The sequence below is a fragment of the Ambystoma mexicanum genome, chromosome 14 (assembly GCF_040938575.1).
Source record: "Ambystoma mexicanum isolate Mex_15411 chromosome 14, UKY_AmexF1_1, whole genome shotgun sequence".
In the NCBI taxonomy this organism is placed as follows: domain Eukaryota; kingdom Metazoa; phylum Chordata; class Amphibia; order Caudata; family Ambystomatidae; genus Ambystoma; species Ambystoma mexicanum.
The window spans coordinates 39,892,445-39,915,813 of NC_090940.1; the positions used below are offsets into that span (position 1 = coordinate 39,892,445).

Genomic DNA, 23,369 nt, shown 5'->3' on the forward strand with positions numbered 1-23,369 from the left:
TATTTGGATAAAGCGCGTGCGCAAGCATTTGTTTGTAGGAAAGAGTGTTTGGGCAGCATGTGAGCAAAAGCATTGCAATGCTATTTTAATGCGCGTCGTATGGGAAGCCGCATTAGAGAAAAGGACCTAGCGGCGTAGGTCTAAGTGCTTCCTAAGGCAGAAAGTGAGCCGCGTTCACTTCCCTGAAGTCAGCTTAGGCGATCGGGTAGAAGTTGCGGTGTATGCCGAACGAGAATCCTTTCATCAGTGCGTCAGCTGTTCATGTGCGCGTACCAAGTCACGGATCGGAGCACAATTCTTCCATCTGTGCGGATGCGGCGGTGAGTCAGCTGTGAGCATGCACGTTTCATACTGAAACGGTACAAAAAGTGAATCATTACGTTTTTCAGAAGCGCTTCTGCAATTTAAATGATAAAAAGAGAAGCTCTTAAATGTTCATTTAAAAAGATGAAAACAAAACTAGTATTTTATAGACGGTGTGAATTAGTATGCAATAGGAGATGGAAGGCAGCACTGCTACTTGGAAGTATTCTTACGCTTGGATATTTGAGTACAAAGCAGTAAGCACATTTTATTTAGTTTAAGGTTAAAGCAACAGTCAAGTGAAGCAGAATAGTTTTTGAAGCAGACGTTAAGGAACAGCTAAATCACTTCTTTCTGAGGAAAGTCCAGTTATCGGATATAAAGTCACAGAGCTGAAGAAAGGTTTTTAAAGTGAATAAGCAACGTTGGCAGAAAAGGTCAGAAGTCATAGAGGGCTCCTCAGTTATCAAGTTGGTCAAGCCAAGTTTAAAGAGTTCCTACTTTTAAAATTGCCTCTAGGCAGTTTGCAGCAGTAGACAGGTAAAAGAGGGTTTTTTGGGAGAAGAATACATTTATTTCATAAGGCGAGAGAGTGTTGTGCTAAATGCTCATTATACTGTATTATTTACAGGGGTTCTAGTGATCAGAGCAGTCAGGACATTGAAGGGAACCAGAAGAATCCTGTCAGTTTGTTATTTTCTCCACTTCCCCTTTTCCCCCCGTCTGGTCAACTCAATAGTTGTTTTCATTAACTATTGGGTGTACTGGTTTGGGGGATCTGGTGGGCTATTTGTCTGCTCCTGCAGAAATGTTGGCGCTGGGACCTGACAACCGTACACCCAGTCACAGCAGCGCTCTGAGAAGGGGCGTAAGTACGCAGGGTACCGCTGCTTCCAAGAGCGGAGGTACAGGCAGCCTGACCGTTCGCCGTCCCAGCATCGGTGCAAACAACAAAAAGGAGGTGTGGGGGGGTAAGGGCTTTTTCCAGTCCCCTTCCTCCGCAACAGCCCCAGAGGGAAAGAAGGCATGACGCACCCCTCTGGGTCCACGTGTCTCCAGTGGGGGGGCAGGCTTGCTCTCGACGCACATTTCTGGTGCCAGAATTTTGCGACCCTTGGATCCTCTCGGTAGTCTCCACGGGGTACCACCTCCCTATCCCAGCCTCTCCTCCCCCCTCCCCTCCCACAGGTTGGTACAGCAACTGTTTTGCTGGAGATCCGGTAGCTCATCGTGAGCCTGGCCGTGGAGGAAGTCCCAGTCTCCCAGCAAGGCTTGGGCTTTTACTCCATGATTTTTGCCATTCAGAAGAACCAGGCGGGCCTGAGAGTTGTGCTGGACCTTTCCACCCTCAACATCTCCCAACCTCTTCAAAAAGTCAAGTTGGTTACGCCAGCTTTGATAGCAGAGACATTGTGCAAGGGAGACTGGGTGTGCTCACTGGATCTGAAGGACGCATACCTACACGTCCCGATATGGCCGCCTCATCGTTCCTTTCTACGATTCAGGATCATGGGCTACCATTTCCAATACAAGGTGCTTCCTCTCAGCCTCAACTCTGGCCCCCAGGGTCTTTACCAGGCTGATGAACACTGTGGTGACCCTCCTCAGGTCTCAAGGCCACTACATCTACCCGTACCTCGGCGACTGGCTTGTCAGGGCTATGTCTCCGGAAGCAGTGCACCATACATCCCACGCTCTTATGAACACACTGCACGAGCTGGGTTTTTCACTGAACCTCAAGAAGTCGCAGCTGCAGCCCACGCAGGGGCTGACCTTCTTGGGCCTCATTTGGGACCCGTGCTCAGAGTTTTTCCTTCGAAGGACAAGATCACGACCATCAAGAGGGCCACGGTGCAATTACTCAGCAGAGAAGTGACCTTGGCCTGGTGGTACCAACACCTACTGGGTCTCATGGCAGCAGTCCTCTTGGCCGTTCTCCACACGACTCAGGATGAGGAAGATACAACTGCACTTTGCAGCATCCTGGAACCAGGAACATGGCCATCAGTCAGATGATCAACATTCCTCCTTTGGTTCACCCAGACCTCACATGGTGGTCCAGGGACGGCAACCTGCGACGGGCAAGCCTTTCCGGCAACCTACACCACAGGTCACCATCACCACAGACTTTTCTCCCTCTCTCGAGGGTTGGGGGGGGCCACCCTGAACAACCACTGCGTCCATGGCACCTGGACCCGGCAGGAGAACCACATCAATTGGGCGGAATCGAAGGCCATCTGGCTGGCGCTCCGGGCCTTCCTTCCGGTTATCGAGGGCAAGGTCGTCCTCATTCAGACAGACCACTCGACCAGCATGTTCTATGTCAACAACCAGGGAGGTACCAGATTTCCCCCCGGCCCCCACTGTGCAGGCTGGCAGTCTGCATGTGGGAGTGGGCCCTGGAGAACATCATCTACCTCACGGCGGTCCACCTGCCGGGGGAATCCAACCTGGAGGCAGACAAGCTCAGCAGACTGGGAGCGGACAACTACGAGTGGCAGTTGAACGACCTAGTACTGCAGGAGATCTTTTACAAATGGGGTCACCCTCAGGTAGACCTCTGCCTCCTGGGGCAACTGGAAGTGCCACCTGTTCAAATCCTGGCAGGGTCAGGTACCGGGCTCCCTGGGCGATGCATTCCAGATCCGGTGGGACGGAATGACCGCATACGCCTTTCCGCCCACACCGCTGATTGACAGGGTGATATCCAAGATCAAGGTGTCTCGCCACCTCAGCATCATTCTAATAGCTCCATGGTGGCAAGCCATGCCATGGTTCTTGGCACTGCTCAGCCTCTCGGAGAGGCCTCGCATTCGCCATCCGACGGGCCCAGCACATCTTCTGGCGCAACAGGAGGGAAGAGTCATCCAGCCCGTGCCAGAGAAACTAGCCCCCACAGAGTGGTTCCTGTACAGGTCACGCTAGGACATCTCAGCCTCTCTCAGGCTAATCTAGATATCATATAGGGCACCAGGAGCAAATCTACCAGGGCCCAGTATAAGAGCAAATGGACCAAGTTCTGCCACTGGGCAGACTCTAAGGGCATCAATGCTCTGCTCTGTGCATCTCGCCCATTCAGGCGTAAAGGTGGACACTTGCTGCACCTACCTGGCAGCCATTGGGGCCTTCAGAAACTCGGAGGGAACCTTCTCTTCCAACCCGATTGTCACACATTTGACGGGTCTCGGCAGGCTCTACCCGCCTATCAAGAGGCTGCACCCTGTGTGGGACCTCAACATAGTCTTGGGTGCCCTGGCGCACAAACCATTCGAACCAATGGCATCCGCGGACATGAAGCTGGTCACCATTAAGGCGGCCTTGTTAGTCGGCCTCACCTCGGCTTGCAGAATCGGCGAAATCCAGACGCTGGTCGCCTCGGGCCTTACACTACGTTTCACAAGGACAAAGGTAGTCCTACGGACGCACCCAGCATTCCTACCTAAGATGCTTTCTGCATTCCATTTGAAAGAAGAAATTGTGCTGCCCACGTTTTTTGCTGAGCCCAAAGATGAGGCGCAGAGAGTTCTGCACTGCCTTGATGTCAGGCATGCGCTGAAATTCTACCTTGACAGGACCAAGGGCTTCCGCAAGTAGGACGCTCTGTCACCTTCGGAGGATCAAGCCTCCAAGGCCTCCATAGCCTGGTGGATGGTCTCGGGCATCAAAGAAGCCTACGAGGGACAGCACAAGCCACTGCCGGCCCACATGCATGTCCCCTGGCAAGTCTTAAGCAGGGCGGCCACATGGGCCACCCCTTCGACTTTCTGCAAGCACTACTGTTTAGACGCTGGTTTTAGATCAGATGCAGCTTTCGGACAGGCGGTTCTTCGAAACCTGTTTGTGTAAGGAGAGTCTCCTCTCCACCCTGGGGCTACACTCCCTTGTAATTGCCCATGCAGTATGGAGGAAAGGGGACCTGACGTAAGAGTAATTATATGTTACTCACCGTAGTGACTAACGTACTCTCAGTCCCCTTTCCTCCATACGTCCCACCATCTCTCCCCCTCCCCCCCCCCCCCAATAAAACTGGTGCCGTTAGGCAATGTTAATCTATTGTTGACACCTCTATGGGGACTGAGGTGTGGCGCCGGAGGGCGGAGTCAGTGCAGTGCATGCTCCCAGTGCCGCACCCCTGTGTGCCTCTAAGGCGAAGGTTTTTTCCGGTGACAACGTTCCGTCTCTCGTCCCTTGGAAGGGACGCCCATGCAGTATAGAGGAAAGGGGACTAGGACTAAGAGTAAGTTAGTCACTACAATGAGTAACTTAAACTTTAAATCACCACATCTGTTTTTGTTTCTCTGTAAAGGGGAACGTGTGTTAGATCCTCCCCTTGTCCTTACTCTTCGCTCCCTTGGTTGCCATCCCAGCCGCTTTCTACCCAGGCCGTGTGATTGTGCAATATCATAGTTTCTTGCTAATATTGGGGAAGCGGGGGAGGGATTCCATGTGATTTTAACGAATTCAAAAATAAAGAATGCATTTTTACCAAAACGATAAAAATAGCCCACTGGTTCCACATGTTTAAAACCCCTCCCCACCAGACTTAACCCTTTACCCCATCCCCACAAATATTTTTTAAATTGTCTTTTTTCTTTTCTTTATTTTGTATTCGTTAAAATCACTGGATTTCAAGTTGGGGCATGCTTTCATGGAATGAACACTGAATGTATAGGTATAGGTAATGGGCCCTGAAGTGTGTGCTGTGCTCACTGAACCATTAGTTTGAGGCGGCTGCGTTGCCAAAATCAGGAAGTGAGTGCACCCATAAGCACCTACAGATTATACATTTTCAATAGTTCCTGATTGGCGTGATACGCTCTGCCATTAAATATTGATTAGCCGCTATTAATGTTAATATATTAACATTAATAGCGGCTAATCAATATTTATGGGCAGAGCGCCCCACACCAGTCATGTACTATTGAAACTTTACTTCCATGTAATGTTGGCTGGTCAGTTAGCAGGCGTCCATCTTGTGAAGTGTCTTGTCTGTGAGGCCTTTATACCAGGACTTAATCATACTTAATACTCCAATATTTTTCAGCAGATGCCATGGCCTGCCACTTATAATGCAGTGCTTATGATTCTATTTTGGTACATGTGTAGTCGTTCTGCTTTTTTCACTACTAGGAGGAAGAGGAGTATGAGACGAAGGGTGGTCGCCGTAGAACATGGGATGACGACTATGTGCTCAAACGCCAGTTCTCCGCTTTGGTCCCAGCCTTTGACCCAAGGCCTGGGCGAACTAATGTCCAGCAGACAACGGATCTTGAAATCCCATCTCCAGGTAAGACAACCAGTGCCCCTTTCTGGCTCACTTTTAGCTAGTAACTAAACGCTTGCATAGATTTTGGGATTAGTATTTTTGGCAGGTCTGTGGGATAAGCGTCAAACCTGTGCTCGAATACTGAGGTTAAAAAGCCCATTACAAGCATTTATTATTTCCATTCAGGTTTCTTGTGGCACCATTTACCCAAGGTTCCCAACCTGCATTCTCTTTCCTTCACACTGAAAGACCGCGATTTTAGGCTTCCCAATAAATACTGCATCTCCTAAAACACCAATCTGTCACTTGTCCATGAGTAGGGTGGCTGTCATTTGGAAATGGAATGACCCTGCTCTTGCCTTTCCCTCCGAGACCTTCCCATTCTATGGCTACTGTTCCAGCACTAATGTGCACAAAGGCACAAACACTTAAAGGGTAGAGGAGTGGGAACTCCTGATATATGAATTTGGATCCCAAGCCCCAGAAGTCTGTCCTTAGTTCTAATGAATTGCAACTTAGGCGATGCGTGGTCATATTGTAAGATTCTATTTCAACTCTCAAATACTGCAGGAACACCTCACTCTGAACTGCTGGAAGAAGTTGAATGTTCTCCGCCACCCCGGCTTGCACTCATCTTGAAGGTCACCGGTCTTGGGACAACACGAGAGGTCGAGCTGCCCCTGAGCAACTTTAGATCAACCATCTTCTACTACGTTCAGAAACTGTTACAGGTGTCTAGCAATGGTGCTGTCAAAACTGATAAGTTACGGCGTATCTGGGAGCCCACCTACACGTAAGACTGTCTTTTCCTTCATATTGACAGGTTGATTCTCTTAATTGGTGCTTGAATATAAAGCTCCAAACTCCCATGATGTTGGCAAATTACAAACACCCACGAGGAAGTGGTGTGCTGTGATAGTTGTGTGAGGAGGGAGTGGGCAGAGGAGCAGGCTTAAATAATAAGCCCAATCTATAAGAAATCAACCTTTCAGGAGATGTGTGTGGCAATGGGGGGGGGGGGGGGGGGTGCACTTTAACAGAAAGGCATATCTATGTTCTGTCGCCTTTCCACCAAAGTGATGTACTTTTTTTGTCCTGCATGCAATAGGTTGGACAACCTTTGCGCATTGCATCTTTTTACATGTTAAAATGAGCACACATCTGGCCCCACAACTTCAGGGTCTTGCGCACAGAAGCAAAATGTAAGTAACCCTCTTTTCACATAGACTTGTTCTTTGGGGACAGAGAAAGATTGTCTTGGGTAGGGAAGCTGTTTGCTACAGCATCCACTCCAGTAAGTGCAAATAGAGACTTCCTATAAGTAACTGGTTACTGTGTTGCAAATGTGACAGAACCGTAGGTTTGAGTATTTACAAAAAAAACTTGTGGTGATTACATAAGGAGGTCAACATGATTGTGGTAAGCAGAGTTTACCTAAAACTATTCCTGACTCTACTCTTGAGCACTCACATAAGTACGAAATAAGTTAATGACCACACAGTATTAGTGAAATTATACTCTTTATAGAATGGAATACATTAAAAAAATTATGCACGTTCATTATAAGTTCTCAAAGTTAGAAATCAGTGTCAATAGTATGGTGACCCCTAAAGGGCACTGCCAAACAACTCAAGCAAGTACTCCACATATCCTAGCAGGTAAGACCTGTTTAGGTACTGTTAGGAAGAATTCTCAGAAATGTGCTAATTCCTCTCTACCTTAGAGACCCCCAGCTCTTTTGCTCGACTTTAGGATTTTTAATTTGTAACCTGGAGAGAGTGAGACCTTTTTTCCACTCCCTCATGTATTTTTTTTTCAGTGATTTGGACTTTGGTTTCTTTTTGACTTTGGAGTCTTGACAAACTCCATAGGCATCATCTTTACATTGTGTCACACAGCACATTCTGTGTAGTGGCACAGGGAAGTCTCTTAGATTTCCCAAAGGTTTAAATACCTTCTCTTGGTGAAACTACTGTTTCCAAGAGCAGTGAAGTGAAATTGACTTTAATTACAATTTGTAACTTTCTAGACCCAGCACACACCATCTTACCATAGGGTGCTGGAGGGGTTACTTAGTATCCCCTTTGTCTAGTTTCCCATGTAACATTTTAATGTTACTCTTTCTACAATTAATGGCTGGTGGCAGTGGTTTACTTTTTACTACCATTGTGTGTTTTTACCATGGGCTGTGTTCGCAGCTGCAGTAAGGCACCCAAGGGTGCCCATTTTGTCAAAATGGCGCGGTCTTCTTTTTTTTGCCATTTCTTGTTAGAAAGATCCTTCTTGAGATTTACTCTGCACGCAAACCCAGGTTTGCTCCCTTTGTTCGTTTTTCCTTTGGCGGGATTCATGAGTGAAGCCCGCCTCTGCCTCTAGTATGTCTGGCAGAGGCAAGAAATGAGGGAGGTGCGCGAAACTCCCTGTGTTTAATCCTCTTGGTTACAGGAATGCACCCAAAGGTGATTGACCGGCTGGCTGTCCTCGGAGGACAGCCAACCTGCTGTTCTTGACAGCTAGGCTGGAATGAATGGGAGAAACCTGCATAAAAGGCGAGGCTTTTTGGCTTGGAAGGCAGAGTCGACCACTGGAAGAAGGAATCTGAAGAAGAACCCGGAAGAGACGCCTGCTGCAACTCCTGCACCGTTGGTTTGCCCGGTGAAGCCCCGCTGCTGTGCTGAAGCTCCAAATTCGTTTCGACTAGAGTAGCCCTGCAAGGATGACTTCTCCCCTTGGGTTGGTGGGACCAATCAACCCCAAAGTGAACTCTTTTGGACATCCTCTCAGAGCTGGCTGTACTTCAGCTGCTGCTGGAACCGAAGTGCCAGGGAGAGGAACACCAAACCGAATGATTCGTTTTTAAATCTCACCCGAACGCCAGGAAGATCCTCCGGGCTTCCCTGAAGCAGGACTGTCCAACCCTGAGCCACCTCAACAGAGCGCTGGACCCCAGATGCGAGGAAAATCTGAAGTGGTATCCGAGAACCGCGGTGTTGCTATTTGCTGTCAGACACGAGGAACTGAAACCACGAAGTGCCGCTGAATTGAAGTTGCCCATTGCTGCGACCGACCTTCCCATTACAGTGCAGGAGTCCACAGACTCTTGTCCCCACGACTAAGGCCCAGGAACACCAGGATCTACAGAGCTGTACTAGAACAGAAGCCAACTGGAACCATTTCTTCTAATCAAAGGTACTATAAACCTAAGAGGGCTTACCTCTTGTTGTGTAACCTTACTTGTTCTCAGTTGAAACTTGCCTTGGTTGCCATTGCAAGTTGCTTGCATCTTTGCCCCTTACAAGCCTTCCAGCTTGTGGCCCTTCAAGTGAATCTTATTTCTACAAACCTTTCTAAAAAATATTGTGCAAGACTTTCTTACCTGCAAAGATCATCTTCAGCTCCCCTAGACTTTGCTCAATTAACATTGGCTGTCCTAGCTCCCTGAGACTCTTCTTACCTCTGACTCTGTTCCTTTACCTTTTCCCCAGGAAAGGGTTAACTTTACTTGACATTGGAAGGGTTAAAAAGTACTTACCTGTTTATGAATTATTTGTTAACCTTTGTTTTATTCCCAAATCTACCCTTTGCACCGAACTCGGTATTGCTCTAAATGTACCAGTGATAAATCAATGTCCACAGTGTCCTAGCTATTTAAGTCACTTGGGGATGTAGGATGTGTCTGTGTGCCATCCCCAGTGGGTATCATCTGATTTAGAGAAAGTGTTGTTTTGAAGTGTATTATAATTGTTACATGTTTTGCTCCCTTCTGAAGAAGGCTTATATAACTGACTGCTAAATTAATAAGGCGTGAGGGCGCAGCCGAGACAGACAATACAGGAAACGGGTAGGACAAAAGTCCCAGTGGGTTAGAGAGAGCCTTTGGTTAATTTCAAACCAGCGGCCAATAGAAAAGCCACGACTTAAGAGCTTTCTTAAAGACCGTAAGGGAGGAATGTTGTCTGAGGGTCTGCGGTAGTGAGTTCCAAAGCTTATGTGCGACAATGAAGAAGACCCCATTCTCCACCTTCTTTAGTTTACATCGCGGAAGCAACAGGAGGCTCTGGTTGCATGATCTTAACAACCTGCTGCTGGCCTTCTCTATGATAAGGTCTTGCAGATATCTGGGTATCATTCCAAGTCTACATTTAAAGACGATCGTTAGTAATCGGAATTTGGCTCGGGCCTCGACTCTGAACCAATGTAAGGCACGCCTAGCCTCTGAGACATGGTCCCGGCGGGCTAGGCCAGCGACTACTCTTACGGCTCCGTTCTGGACTACCTGGAGTCTTTTGGAATCAACTTTGCAGAGACCGACTAAAAGACTACTGCATTAGTCAATCTTTGCCCCAACAATGGCTCTGACAATGGATTCCGCGTTGGCTTGCGAAATATACAGTCTCAAATGGGCGAGCAATTTCACATAGTAGATGGACGCTGAAACGGTGTTGCTCACATGGACTCTCATATTAAGCGTCTGGTCTAAAACAACACCCAGAATTTTTAGTTTTGTTTGGGGAACAATTTCGACTGATCCCAACATCCATGATTTAGCAAGGTGTACTTGGAGTTCCCAACTATAATCAGTTCTGTTTTGCTTTTGTTTAATGGCAAGTTGTTGTGCATCATCCAGTTTTCTATCAGTGTGAACATTCTGTTGAGCTCATGTTCGTTCTGTGAATGCACTCCCGATAATGGTACGACACACTGGGTGTTGTCCGCATAATTCGAAAAAGTGACTCCTTCCTGCTCCAGCATATTGAAGAAAGGGCTGTGTATATGTTATAGAGACAGGGAGACGTACTGGCTCGCTGGGGAATCCCAAAAAGCACTGAGACAGGAGAGGCTTCGGCTTCCCCGAGGCAGACTCTGCTCTGTCGGTTAGCCAGGAAGGACTTGATCCAGGAAGCTGCATAAGGGGAGAAGTTGGTGTTAGGCAAAGTTTGAATGCAGTACCCTCTTGGAACACTACAAGCAACTATGACTATAGGTATAGGCAACCCAACCTTTGGTATAACCTTGTACTACAGAGTTTTGGTAGCGTGTTGAGCAGCCAGGCTCATCTCAAGAGGGGAAATGTGAGTTGTAGTGGAGTTACACAAAGATTCACAGTTACAGGTATTCAAATAAACTCTTACACTCAAGGTTTCTTGTATAAACAATTAATAATTTATCAGTTAGTTATAAAGCCTTCAGAAGGGAGCAATAGAATAGTAACACACAAATATACTTCAATACTGTACACCCTGAGTTTCTGAATCAGACAAGACCCTTTTGGGATGGCCCACAGACGCAACCTACACCCACAGGTGACTTCAGTAACAAGGGTGCTGCGGACATTAATATCTTACTGTTGGCATTCAGAATACTCTTTAAAAGTTGGTAAATGGTAAAGGTTATTAGAACACAAGACATTACAAATATCCCTAAGCAGGGGAATTACTTTTAGAGCTCACTAGAAAAGTCATTCAATTCAATAGGCTAAGCCAAAGTCAATGTGCAAAAGTCTTGGATAGGATAAAGCACTTCTGGTAAGTAATGGAAATGTCTTTGCACAAGTTCTTAGGAGTCGTTGAAGAAAAGAATCAATTGTAGGGCCACAAGCTTAGTAGGCTTGTGAATTGCAGAAGTTACAAGCACTTCCACAGCAGGAGGTAAGTTCTCTTAGACTTGTTTTACAGTACCTTGGTAAAGAAGAAAAGATGAAGCTGAGGACTTCTGTTCCTGTGCAGTTCTGCAGATCTCACTGTTCGTGGGCCTGAGTCGTGAGGACAAGAGGGAGGACGTCGGGGGGACTCCTGCACTGGCACGGTCAAAGCTGGCAATCAGCAAACTTTACTTTCAGTGGCTGTTTCGCATTTCAGCTCCTTGCGGTACATCAAATAGCAATAAGCGCGGTTCCTGACTGTCAAGGTGGACTTTCCTCACATCTTAGGTACCGGTCTCATCTGAGGGTGGTCAGGCTTGGTCGGTCCTGCTTCATGGGAGTCCGGAGGATCTTCCAAAAGCTTTGGGCCAGCTTACAAGCAATGCACACAATCTGGTGTCCCTCTCCCTAGCTCTACGGTTTCCTGCAGCCACTCTGAGGAAATTCAACCAGCTCCGAGATGGTGTCCAGGTGGCTTACTTGGGAGTTGATTGGTCCCACCAACGCAAAGGGAGAAGTCGTCCTTGCAGGGCTTCCCTGTCAATGCGAACTTGGCAAGTAGTCACTGCAGCAGGACTTCACTGGGCAAACCAACGGTCCAGGAGTTGCAGCAGGCGTCCTCTTCAAGCTCTTCTTCGGTTCCTTCGTCCAGTGGTCGACTCTGCCTTCCAAACCAAAAGACTTGCCTTTTTATTCAGTTCTCTCCCATTCATTCCAGCATAGCTTCCACTCACCCAGCAGGGTGGCTGTCATTGCCGGACAGTCAGCCAGCGAATCACCACAGAGTGCATTTGGGTCTCCTGGGAGACAAAGCACAGGGAGTTTCAGGCACCAGATGTTGCGGATGGTGCCGATAGAGGCAACACCCGTTGACCATGATGTTACCAAATATCTGTATTCCCTATATGCTATGTACCTATATCCCCATATTTATCTTTATCCCACATATATGTATCCATCCTGTCGCTATATACATGTATGTTGCTATGTACGTCCCCACTGTCCTGCTCACGAGCCTGGTCTCAGGCGCTTTTACTGATAACCACCATATCACACAACTACGCGTACTCTCTTCTATACACCATCATTCAACTAGAACACAGCTATACCCTAATTAATTCGGCCTAGCTGCTCACATACGAGCACAACCCCACGAACACCTCATCACCCTAATAAAACACAGCAAGCTGAAGCACATTCTGGCTAGCTTAGGCGTTCCTCAGGCCTAACGCAGCCAGGATCCAGTCTGGGTGTCCACCCACCAGACTGAACACATCAACTGATTTCCTCAGCACCACACCTATCGCTATGAATCAGCTATCATCCAACAACCATACCAGCTGCACACATATCCGGTGCACCCGCGCGCCATACGACACTCTCTCTCTCTACTTAATTGAATTACGGTTCCCGAGGGCGTTCAACCGACCAGCGCTTTGAGGTCATACCATTGATATATAAGGCGCTATATAAATGCAAGTAACATAACCTCCTTCACTTCCTGCCTACCCCAGACACTCTGGAGTCAGAGGTGGGCTTCACTCCTGAATCCCGCCAAAGGCGAAATTAACAAAGAGACCAAACCTGGTTTGGCGCGCAGAGAAAATCTCTAGAAGGACCTTTCCACAAATGGTGAAAAAAGACCAGGGGCCATTTTGTCAAAGATGGCTCCTGCTCCATTTTGAAAAAGATGGCTCCCGCGGTTGCTTTACCGGAGCTTCGAACGCAGTCCTCAGTAAATGAAAACTATGGTAGTTCAAATGAACCACTGCCACAGCCATTCAGTGAGGAAAGGGTAACATAAAAAATATTACATGAGAATCTAGACAAATGGGACACCAGGTAACCCCCTCCAGCACCCTATTGTAAAATAGGGTGTGCTGGTTCTAGAAAGTTACAATGGTAAGTAAAGTCAGTTTCACTTTACTGCTCTGGGAAACAGTAGTTTATCCCAGAGAAAGGTATTTAACCCTTGGGGAAATCTGAAAGACTAAGGTGCTGTGTGACACAATGTAAAAGATGATGCCTATGGAGTTTCTGACTCCATAACCAAATGAAACAGAGGTAAAATTCACGTTAAAATACATGAGCTAGTGGGGAAAAGGGTCACACACTTTTCAGGTTAAAATAATCAAGTCCTCAAAAACCAGCAAAGTTGCTGGTGGTCTCTAAGGTGGAGGGAATTGGCACATTTTGGAGAATTCTCCCTAACAGGCCCTTGCGAAGAGGGACCGCCTGGAGAAGAAATAACTGGTTCCGGACTCTGCGTCCAAGTGCTTGCGGGCCCAACTGTCATCGGGCTCGTTGGTCTCTGCAGCGGGCAAGAAGTGGGCATCGGGCTCTTCTTCCTCGGCAGCGTCCACCCCTCCGGACAGCGAGGGGAAGAAGTTGGATGCTATGGGACAACAAGTTATCTACTCTGCAGCGACGACCATCAAGGCCGCCAACACCCTCGCTATCGTAGCGCACTACGACCAGGAGCTGTGGTTCAAGATCATTCCTCTTCTGGACTTCCTGCCTGACAAGAGGTTGAAGGCATTGGAGATTCTACAGAAAGGGGAGGTAGCGTCACACCACGCCATCACGGTGGCCAGGGACATCGCCGACATGGGTTTCCGCCAGATGGGCAACAGCATTTGCCTTGGTCATCGTGGCTTGCCCAAGGCCACTAACTTTTGACAGAACGTCCAGGCGAGGGTTTTGGACATGCCCTTTGTCGGAGACCATCTCTTAGGAAAGGCTGTAGATGAGTCTCTACAGGCCATCAAGGCGGACACAGAGACACGTGACCTGGGCACGCTGCAGCAGCGACAGCCGACCTTTCAATCCACAGGAGGCAAGTCTCCCCTTTCCTCAAAGGGCTATGGTGGGAGTTCCTCTTCGTATCGTCAGCCCTCCCGCACCTCGGTCCAAGAGACCAACAGGGGCAGCTCCAAGGTTTTTGGAGGAGGACGTGGTCCAAGCAAGAATCAACTGGCAGTGATGTCGGGCCCCCACCTGTGCACCCTGGGAGGCCGGCTGGTGAACCTAGCATGTGAAAGACCATCTCCACTGACCATTGGGTGCTGGATGCACTCGCCCACGGACACTCGATCGGAAGTGTACCCGAATACCACTGGTGGCCCAACTGGAAAACCACGTACCTCAGCTGCTGCTGGAGGTTCGGGCCATGCTAAAGGGGGGGGGGGGGGGGATAGAGCTAGTCCCTGTTAGGGGGAATTCTCAAAAATTTGCCAATTCCCTCTACCTTGGAGACCCCCAGCAACTTTGCTGGATTTTGAAGACTTGATTTTTTTACCTGGAGAGAGTGAGACCCTTTTTCCGCACACAAACTTCATAGGCATCATCTTTTACAATTGTCACAAAGCACCTTCAGTGCAGTGACCCAGGGAACTCTGTCAGATTTCCCAAGGTTTAAATACCTTCTCTTGGATCAACTACTCCTTCCCAGAGCAGTGGAGTGAAATTGACTTCACGTAGTCCTATAAAATTCTAGACCCAGCACACCCTATCTTACAATAGAAGTGATGGAGAGGTTACTTAGTATCCCCTATGTCTAGTTACTCATGTAGCATTCACATGTTACCCTTTCCCCTCAGAATGGCTGGTGGCAGTGGTTTTGCAATGAACTACCATGATTTACGCCGACCGTGAACTGTTCGCAGCTCCGGTAACGTTAAATCACGGGAGCCATGTTTTTCAAAATGGCACTGAGCGCCCTTTGTTAAAATAGTCTCCAGTCTTCTTTTTTTCTCCATTTCTTTGTGGAAAGGTCCGGTAACGTTAAATCGCGGGAGCCATTGTTAGAAAGAATTCTCAAATGTGCTAATTCCTCTCTACCGTAGAGACCCCCAGCTCTTTTGCTGACCTTTGGGACTTTGTACTTTTAATTCTATTTGTTTTCTGCATTTGTTTCTTTGATTATGATGTTTTAAGATAACTGCATATGCATCATCTTTTCATGTGTGTTACACAGCACCCTCAGTGTAGTAACACAGGGAAGCCTTTCTAGGGTCTCCCAAGGTTAAATACCTTCTCTGGGATAAACTACTGTTTCCCAGAGAATGTAAAGTTAAATTGGCTTTACTAGTCTTTTTAAATTCCTAGACCCAGCACACATTATCTCACAATAGAGTGCTGGAGGGGTTACCTAGTATCCCCTATGTCTATAAACTTATGTAGCAGTCAAATGCTACCCTTTCCTATCGAAATGGCTGGTGGCAGTGGTTTTACAACGAACTACCATGATTTTTCCCGACTGCGAACGCCGGTAGCTAACAATCGCGGGAGCCATGTTCTTCAAGATGGCACCTAAGCCCCCTTTGTTTAAACAGGTCCCGGTCTTCTTTTTTCGCCATTTATTTTTGGAAAGGTCCTTCTAGTGTTTCTCTGCGCACCAAACCAGGTTTGGTCCCTTTGTTTCCATGCCTTTGGCGGGCTTCAGGACTGAAGACCGCTGGGTGGGCAGGAAGTGAGGGAGGTGCCCGAAACTCCCTGTGCTTAGTCTCCTACGAGCCCCAAATGCCCCCTGGCGTGATTGGCTGGCTGGCTGTCCGGCAAGGACAGCCACCCTGCTGGGTGAGTGGCAACTAGGCTGGAATGAATGGGAGAAAACTGTTTAAAAGGCGAGTCTCTTGGACTGGAAAGCAGAGTCGACCAGTGGAACGAAAGAACCGAAGACGAGCTGGAAGAGGACGGCTGCTGCAACTCCTGGACTGTTGCTTTGCCCGGTGAAGCCCTGCTGCAGATCCGAATCGCCAAAGCTCCTTTCGACAGAGAAGCCCCTTCAAGGACGACTTCTCCTTTTGAGTTGGTGGGACCAATCAACTCGTAAGCCACCTGGATACCATTCTCGAAGCTAGTTAGGACACCATCTTATGTGCTTGAAGAACAGCTACTCGAACTGAAGTGACTCAATTTTGTCCACGTTTTCAACGATCCCGTGCAGTGCAGGAGTCCCCTCGACGTCCTGCCTCTTGTCCCCACGACTGAGGCCCAGGAACAGTGAGATCTGCAGGAACCAACGTCTTCAGCTGCATCTTTTGCTTCATACTAAGGTACTGTGCCAACCCGATTGAGAGAATGCTTCTCTCGCGGTGAAAGTTTGTGGTTTTTTCCCAATTTACAGTCGTAATCCGCTTGTGACCCAACATATGATTCTTTTTTTTCGTACAAACTACTTTTAAGAAATTTGTCAAAGACTTTACAGTTTACTTCAAAAACTGCTCTTTAATATCCAAGACACTAGTCCACTGACTTTGGCCTAGGCCTATTGAACTGAATCGAGTGCTCTAGTGAACTATAACTATTTACACTGCCCAAGAAAGTATTTGTGATCTTTTCTGCTAACTTGTGCCTTTTTGCTCCCATTGAAAGTAACTGAAATGCAATTTGCCCCTATTTCATGGGAGCCTAATTTGTTCAAAAACTTATTGGTTTGCCATTGAAGTGTGATTGTGTATAATGCTAAGTTGCCTCCTTCTAGTGAATGTTTTCAGAATGATTGTATAATAAATTAATAAGTGTTTTACCAAGAAACCGGGAGTATAAGTGTCTACTTGAACTACTGTGATTGTAAGATCTCTGTGTAATCTCTTGTACTGCTCACATTCCCTCTTGAGATGAGCCTGGCTGCTCAGCTCGCTACCACAAAACTGTGTTAGTACAGACTTATACCAAAGGTTGGTTTTAGCTTCCACCTGTAGTCCTAATTGTATGTGGTGGTCCTAGAGGGTACTGCATGCAATTCTGCCTTACACATTTGCAGAAAACGTAATTTTATAAAAGAGGTGCAAGGCAGATGTGCAAGAGGGGAAATAAAGTAAGGAGAGAGGTAAGTAGAGTGAATGGTGCGTCTTTGGCGGAGACGGGTAAAAAGGATGTTGTATGTAAGCTGAAGGACGACAGGTTTGACTTAAAAATGGTAGGCAAGGAAAATAGGACAAAAAGAGATACCCACGGGGGCAAAAAGGAAAAATCAAGGTCTGCTAGATAATTGGATAAATGGGTCAACGAATGAGATTCCGATGGTGAGGGATACTATGATGATCCACTAAGAGATTAAACTGATACCAGAGGCTGGTGGGAAGGGTGCTGTAGAGAGGGGCGTCATTGTGAAGTGTGTACATATAGCTCCTAATAAAACTGGAGATAAACTTTCGATTAAGGATAGGGAAATTTACATGGCTGAAATGGAGAGATTAGCAATGCATTGTACATACAAAGATAAAACCGGAATTAACAACTATGACGTGGAGGGTGAGGATAAGAAGAAAGTGATCCTGGGAAAATCCCTGAAACTCATTGAGAGGAATACCAGTGAAAAAAGTTCCTTTATGATTAGGAAATGGCTTCTGGAGCAATTACATATGATGGCCGACTTAAGTGGGATCACATCTGCTGACATTGTGAAAGTGACACTTCCAAAATTGTGGAGCTGGGAGAATTGGTCCATCGTACAATTTTTCTCACCAGTAATAGTGGAACTCATTTGTTATCATGTGGAGACGCTGTGGAACAATAAGTATGAAATGGTGATCTGCAATAAAGCAGAGGAAAAGGAAAATAAAGAGGTGGGACCTATTAGTGCTGGGCCTTGGAGGAGGCTACCCCTTAGTGGAATATGTAGGTGTGATATATGGGTACCTGAGACCGCTCACTTTGAGGAGGATTGTGTGACTGGGAAATTAAAAGAATTGGGTACTATATCATGGAATACTAGAGGATATCGTTCCTTTATGTATGGTGTAGGTAAAGAATGTCTTTAACTGTGAAATGTTTGCATTGCAAGAGACTTTGGTAAGTGGAACTCTCATGATAAATGGATTCAATGTTATTACTAAACCTGCTGTCTGTAGAGGGGTGGGAAGACCTTTGGGAGGGGCCTTTGTATAGGTGTGAAATGCCCACTGATTGTAAGGGAATATGATGGCATTGGAGATTCCCCCTTTGTTATATGTGTAATTGTTGAAAACAAAGGCATATCTAATGAAATGCTGGTGATTAATTTGTATTCCCACCTTATTGGGGGAAAAAAAAAGAAACAATTACAAGTGTTGTAGAGAGAAGGTTAAGGGAGGTTCCGGATGCGGATATAATGGTGGTTGGTGATTTTAATGCCCATTGTGAGGAAGCCCAAGTAGCAGTGAATGAGTGGGAAAATCGTTGTGGCGAGTATGAAGTGACCATACCCACCTGCTGGGAAAAAACATTACATAATGCTGCCCCTAGCTACCTAATCAATAAACTGTCCAGAAAAACTTCCAGAAGGCCCACTAGAGCTGATAACTCAGACTGTCTGGTGGTACCAAGATTTAAGTCCTCCAAGATAGGCGGCAATAGCTTCCCTGTGAAGGCTGCCAAACTTTGGAACTCACTGCCAAACGAGTTGAGAGCTGACCTACCCTATCCACTCTTCAGAAAGAACCTCATCATCCACCTTAATCTATCCAAAGAACTTTAACTCTGTACTACTTGACACTCCTCACCTAGAGTATAAACGTCTGTATATTACTATGTAGATAAATCTCCCTGTACTTTTACTTTATATGCATACCACTGTATACTTCTGTGCACTACAATGTAAATAATTTGTCTAAAATCTTGTAACAACATATTCTGAGCTCTAACCTTGTGTATCTTATTTGCCAATGTATACTGTTTACCATTATGTAACTTTGTAAGCTTTGCATTTCCTTGCTGCGCCCTGCTACCTTCGGGTCCGGTTCGCTCTACAAATTCAATAAACAAGCAAACAAAGAAGGTCAAATCCCCAATATAGAACTTAAGAGGGTTAATGGAAAGAGATGGGTAGAAATGTTTAGTCATTGGGGTCTTAGCTACTTGCACACTGATAACCTAGACCCATATAAAATGACATAGACCAACGGCATAGTTAGTGAGTTATCGGATATATTACATGTTTGTTTCTAAGGGTCTTTTGAAACATGTAAAAAAAAATGTGAACATATCCCCATGAAACAAAGTGATCACTTGGTACTTAAATGTACATTCAAGGCAGCAAAATGCCAAAAAACGCATACGGAAAGTTCCATTAATATCCAAACTACAGCCGGAGGGAATCGGATTAATTGGACGGAAAATAATCTGTCCCTCTTTAATGAGATGTTTAATTATCTCCCTCTTGATAATATGGTTAACGCCGAGCCCGGTCTGGCGGGGTTAGGCTCTTCCATTGCACTTATCCTAAAGACTACAGAGAATTAGTATTACTCAAGCATCCGGAAGGAAACATTCGAATGTGTACGATCAGACCATCCATAATGAGTGTTGGGCACAGTTTGTATGCAGTACCCTTCTGGTGCACCACAACAACTCTTAACTACAGTTAATGGGAAACCCAACCTTTGGTATAAGCTTGTACTACACAGTTTGGTAGCGTGTTGAGCAGCCAGGCTAATCTCAAGAGGGGTCAATGTGAACTGTAGGGGAGTTACACAGAGGTTCACAGTGACAAGTATTCAAATAAACACCTACACACAAGGTTTCTTGATTAAACAATTATTAATGTATCAGTTGGAATAAGCCTTCTTCAGAAGGGAGCAATGGAACAGTAGCCCTCAAATATACTTAATAAAATACACATTCTTAATATTTCTAAATCTGTAAGTACCCTTTTGGGATGGCCCACAGACACAACCTACACCCTCAGGTGACTTCAATAGCCAGGGTGCTGGGTTCATTAATATATCACTGTTGCATTTAGAATCATGTAGGAGTAAGTCAAAGAAAAAGGTTATTCGAACAAACAAGAGACCACAAATATTACCAATCAGGCAAATACCTTCAGATCCTCCAATAAGAGTCATTCAGTGGAACAGGCTAAGCCAAAGTCAATAGGCAAAAGTCTGTATGAGCTGAAGCGCTTCTTTGCAGGTAAATCAAAGTCTTTGAACAATGTTTTAGAAGTCTTTTATGAAAAGAAGAATCAAATGTAGGGCCACAAGCTGTTAGACTTCTGAAAAGTAGAAAATGCAACCAACTCTACACCAAGAGGTAAGTGACTTTACAGTATCTTGTACTGAAGAGAAATTGCAGCCGATGAATTCTGTTCCTGTGAAGCTCTGCAGATCTCTGTTCCTGGGCCTCAGTCGTGGGGACAAGAGGGAGGACTTCTGGGGACTACTGCACTGCAATGGGACAGTTGCCGCTCGCAACCGGCAATCTTTCCAACAAGTGGCACTTCGGTGTTTCAGCTCCTCGCGACTACCGCAAATTGCAACACTGTGGTTTTGGCTGTCGAGATGGACTTTCCTTGCTTCTGGGGTCCAGCACTCAGTTGAGGTGGCCCAGGCTCGGTCAGTCCTTCTTCCTGGGAGTCCGGAGGATCTTCCTAGAGCTCTTGGCCAACTTAAAAGCAACGCACACAAACAACTGAAAAAGAGAGCTATGTAGTGGGCATGTGTAAGAACTTGAGCGTACTCAGTAGGAAAAAAGGCATATTCATTATACTTTGATGGTGTATGAAATCGGGATAACAAAGAGATATATTACAAACATTTATAACCCTGGTTTGTTAAGTTTTAGATTACTGGTTCAATGTACTCCCTTGTTTTGAATACCTGGGGAGCTGGAAAGCGTTAACGTACCAGGATAGATTGTGTCGGCTGTGCCAAAAGGAGGTGGAAACCAGTAGACTCTTGCTGGCAAACTACATAATTTGTCAAGAATATTCTAATAATGGGTACAGAGATCTAGTGAGCGACCCAAGAATGGTGCCATTGTACCAATTCTGGGACGCAATATATACAGCTGAAACGATAGTATATATGGGTGCGGCATACTATATCTGGAAAGAAATTGAAAAAAGCTGCCTTCGACTCAGCCGGAGGATCTTTCCAGTAGTCACGTTGAATAGTAAGCCAGTCAGCTTTAATAAACGTGTGGATAAGATTTCTTGGTGAGGCTTCTTCCTTTTATAAAAACCCTCAGGCTTACTGCGTTTAGTCAGTAGGCAGTTGTTGGTTGGAGGATATGCCTCTCGTGATTTTATTTTATATGATAGTTTTATATATACATTTTACCTATGTAACCATGCTGGTCTAATAGCACAGCGAGTAGAGCTCTCGCTTTGACATCTGTGCAGAGCCTGCTGACGCAGGTTCGAATCCTGGCAGGGCCAAACTCAGCCTTTCATCTTTCCGAGGTCGATAAATGAGCACCACACACCGTGGGTAATAATAAGCAGCGCTCAGATGCCTGAGGGTTCGTAGTGCTACATAAATGATAAATTATTATTAATATGAATGGAAATCTGGGAATTTATTACGGTCTGACGGGAATGTAATTTTTTTTTGTATTGTTCTTAATGAATGTTTCTAATTTTAAGTTAGATTGTTTTGATATGATATGACATTTATAGTGCGCCTATACACAAGTGTTTCTAGGCGCGAAGAGGCAAGGGAGGGGGAACCGGAGAAGACAGACAACGATCCTACTAGGCCAGGTGCCATTCAGATCGCGCAAGTGCATGGGAAGGGCTATGGGGGAATGTGCAGTACATGGGATAATGGAATAAATAGCAATAGGTAAAAGTACGACCAGCAGGTGGCAAGTGCAAGGGTAAGTGCAGACATCAGGTATCAAGTGCTGGTAGTGGGACTGTAGGGATACAGGAAACAGTCTCCTAGTGCGGGCTTTGCCAGAAAGGCAGTGCAGGTGTGTGTGACTGGCACGGGAGGGACCTGGGCCTGAGATCAGAGGGTGGCCAGGTAACAAGTGCAGTTTCAATTTCAGCCAGGAGGTCGGGGAGGGGGAGAAAAAGCAGCTGCAAAGAGAAATGTTTTAAGTTGCTTCCGGAATCGGAGATGGTTCTCAAGTTTCAGGGAGGCTGTTCCAGAGGGAGGCCTCCGCCGAAGAAGATATACCACCAAATCGTTGCTTAGAGAAGGGACTGACCCTGAGGGAGTTGGAGGCGGAAGAGCAAAGAGCTTGAGAAGGAAGATACTTAGGAAGAGAGAGTTAAAGGTATTGAGGCCCCAGGCCCCAGAAGGCCTTGTGGACAATGCAAAGGGGTTTGTAATTAATCCTTGCAGCCACTGGGAGCCAGTGCAGGGATTTCAGTCCTGGAAAGATACGATGCCTGGGCTTGAGGCCAAGGACAAGTCTTGCAGTCCTGTTCTGGATGAGTTGCAGGGGGCGGAGAGTAAAAGCAGGCAGATTTAGAAAGAGGCTGTTGCAATAGTCCAGCCTAGAGAGAACCAGAGCTCTGGAGACAGTGAGCTTCTGGTGGAAGGAGAGGAAAGGAAGAATCCCTCTGAGGAGGTGCAGCTGGTAGTCTGACTTCTTAGAGACGCCAGAGATGTGAGGAGAGGAGGAGAGTGTGGAGTCGAAGATGACCCCAAGGTTTGTAGCCTCATAGGTGGGAGCAGGAGGTTGGCCGAGAGAGGCCGGCCAGAGTGACAGGAAAGGAGGGAGCGGGTGTGCCGATGAGGAGAATCTCGGTTTTACTGGCATTTAGGCAGAGATCTTTGGCGGCGCACCACTCCTGGATAGCAGGCAGTCAGATTAGAGAGGGAGAAGAGGTGGCTGAGGGTAGCCTGACAATGAGCTGAGTGTCATCCGCATAGCACTGGAAGTTGGGGCAGAGCGCAGCAATGCGGTGGGCAAGAAGTGCCAGGTATTGGTTGAACAGCCAGGCAGATAGGTGAAACCTCTGGGGAACACTACAGATAGAGATAGAGGAGAGGAAGGACCCAAGCTGAACCTAGGAGGTTTGGTCAGAAAGGAAAGAAGTCAGCCATGCCAGGGCCTGGCAGCTGATCCCCAGTTTATCACAGACGGTTGAGCAGGATGGCATGGTTGACCGTGTCAAAGGCAGAGGAGAGATCAAGTAAGATCTCTACTCACACAGGGGGTGTTGGAATCAAGGTTGGAGAGCAGGTCTTCACGGATGTTCAGGAGAGCAGTTTCCGTGCTTTTGGCAGCTCTGAAGCCAGACTGATGGTCATGGAGACAACCAACCGATTCAGTGTGAAGATTGAGCTGGGAGATGGCCAGCTTTTCCAAGAGTTTGCCCAGGAAAGGAGTGATGGAGTTAGCCTGGCAGGACGGGTCGGCAGAGGGTTTCTTAAGAAGGGGGTGCACAAGGGAGTCGTTCAGAGGGGAGGGGAAGGGAAGATGCCAGTGTCGAAGGAGTGG

The 23,369-nt window shown here is 46.8% G+C and overlaps 1 protein-coding gene across 7 annotated transcripts in view; it reads left to right on the forward strand.

Annotated features, from left to right (window-relative positions):
- HECTD1 (HECT domain E3 ubiquitin protein ligase 1) overlaps window positions 1-23,369 on the forward strand; it is a 1,011,111-nt gene that overhangs the window by 723,694 nt on the left and 264,048 nt on the right. For all 7 annotated transcript variants that reach the window (XM_069638480.1, XM_069638479.1, XM_069638478.1 and 4 more), the window contains 2 exons: window positions 5,434-5,590; window positions 6,140-6,362. In XM_069638480.1, coding sequence (XP_069494581.1) covers window positions 5,434-5,590; window positions 6,140-6,362 — 380 coding nt within the window. The remainder of the gene's footprint in view (window positions 1-5,433; window positions 5,591-6,139; window positions 6,363-23,369) is intronic.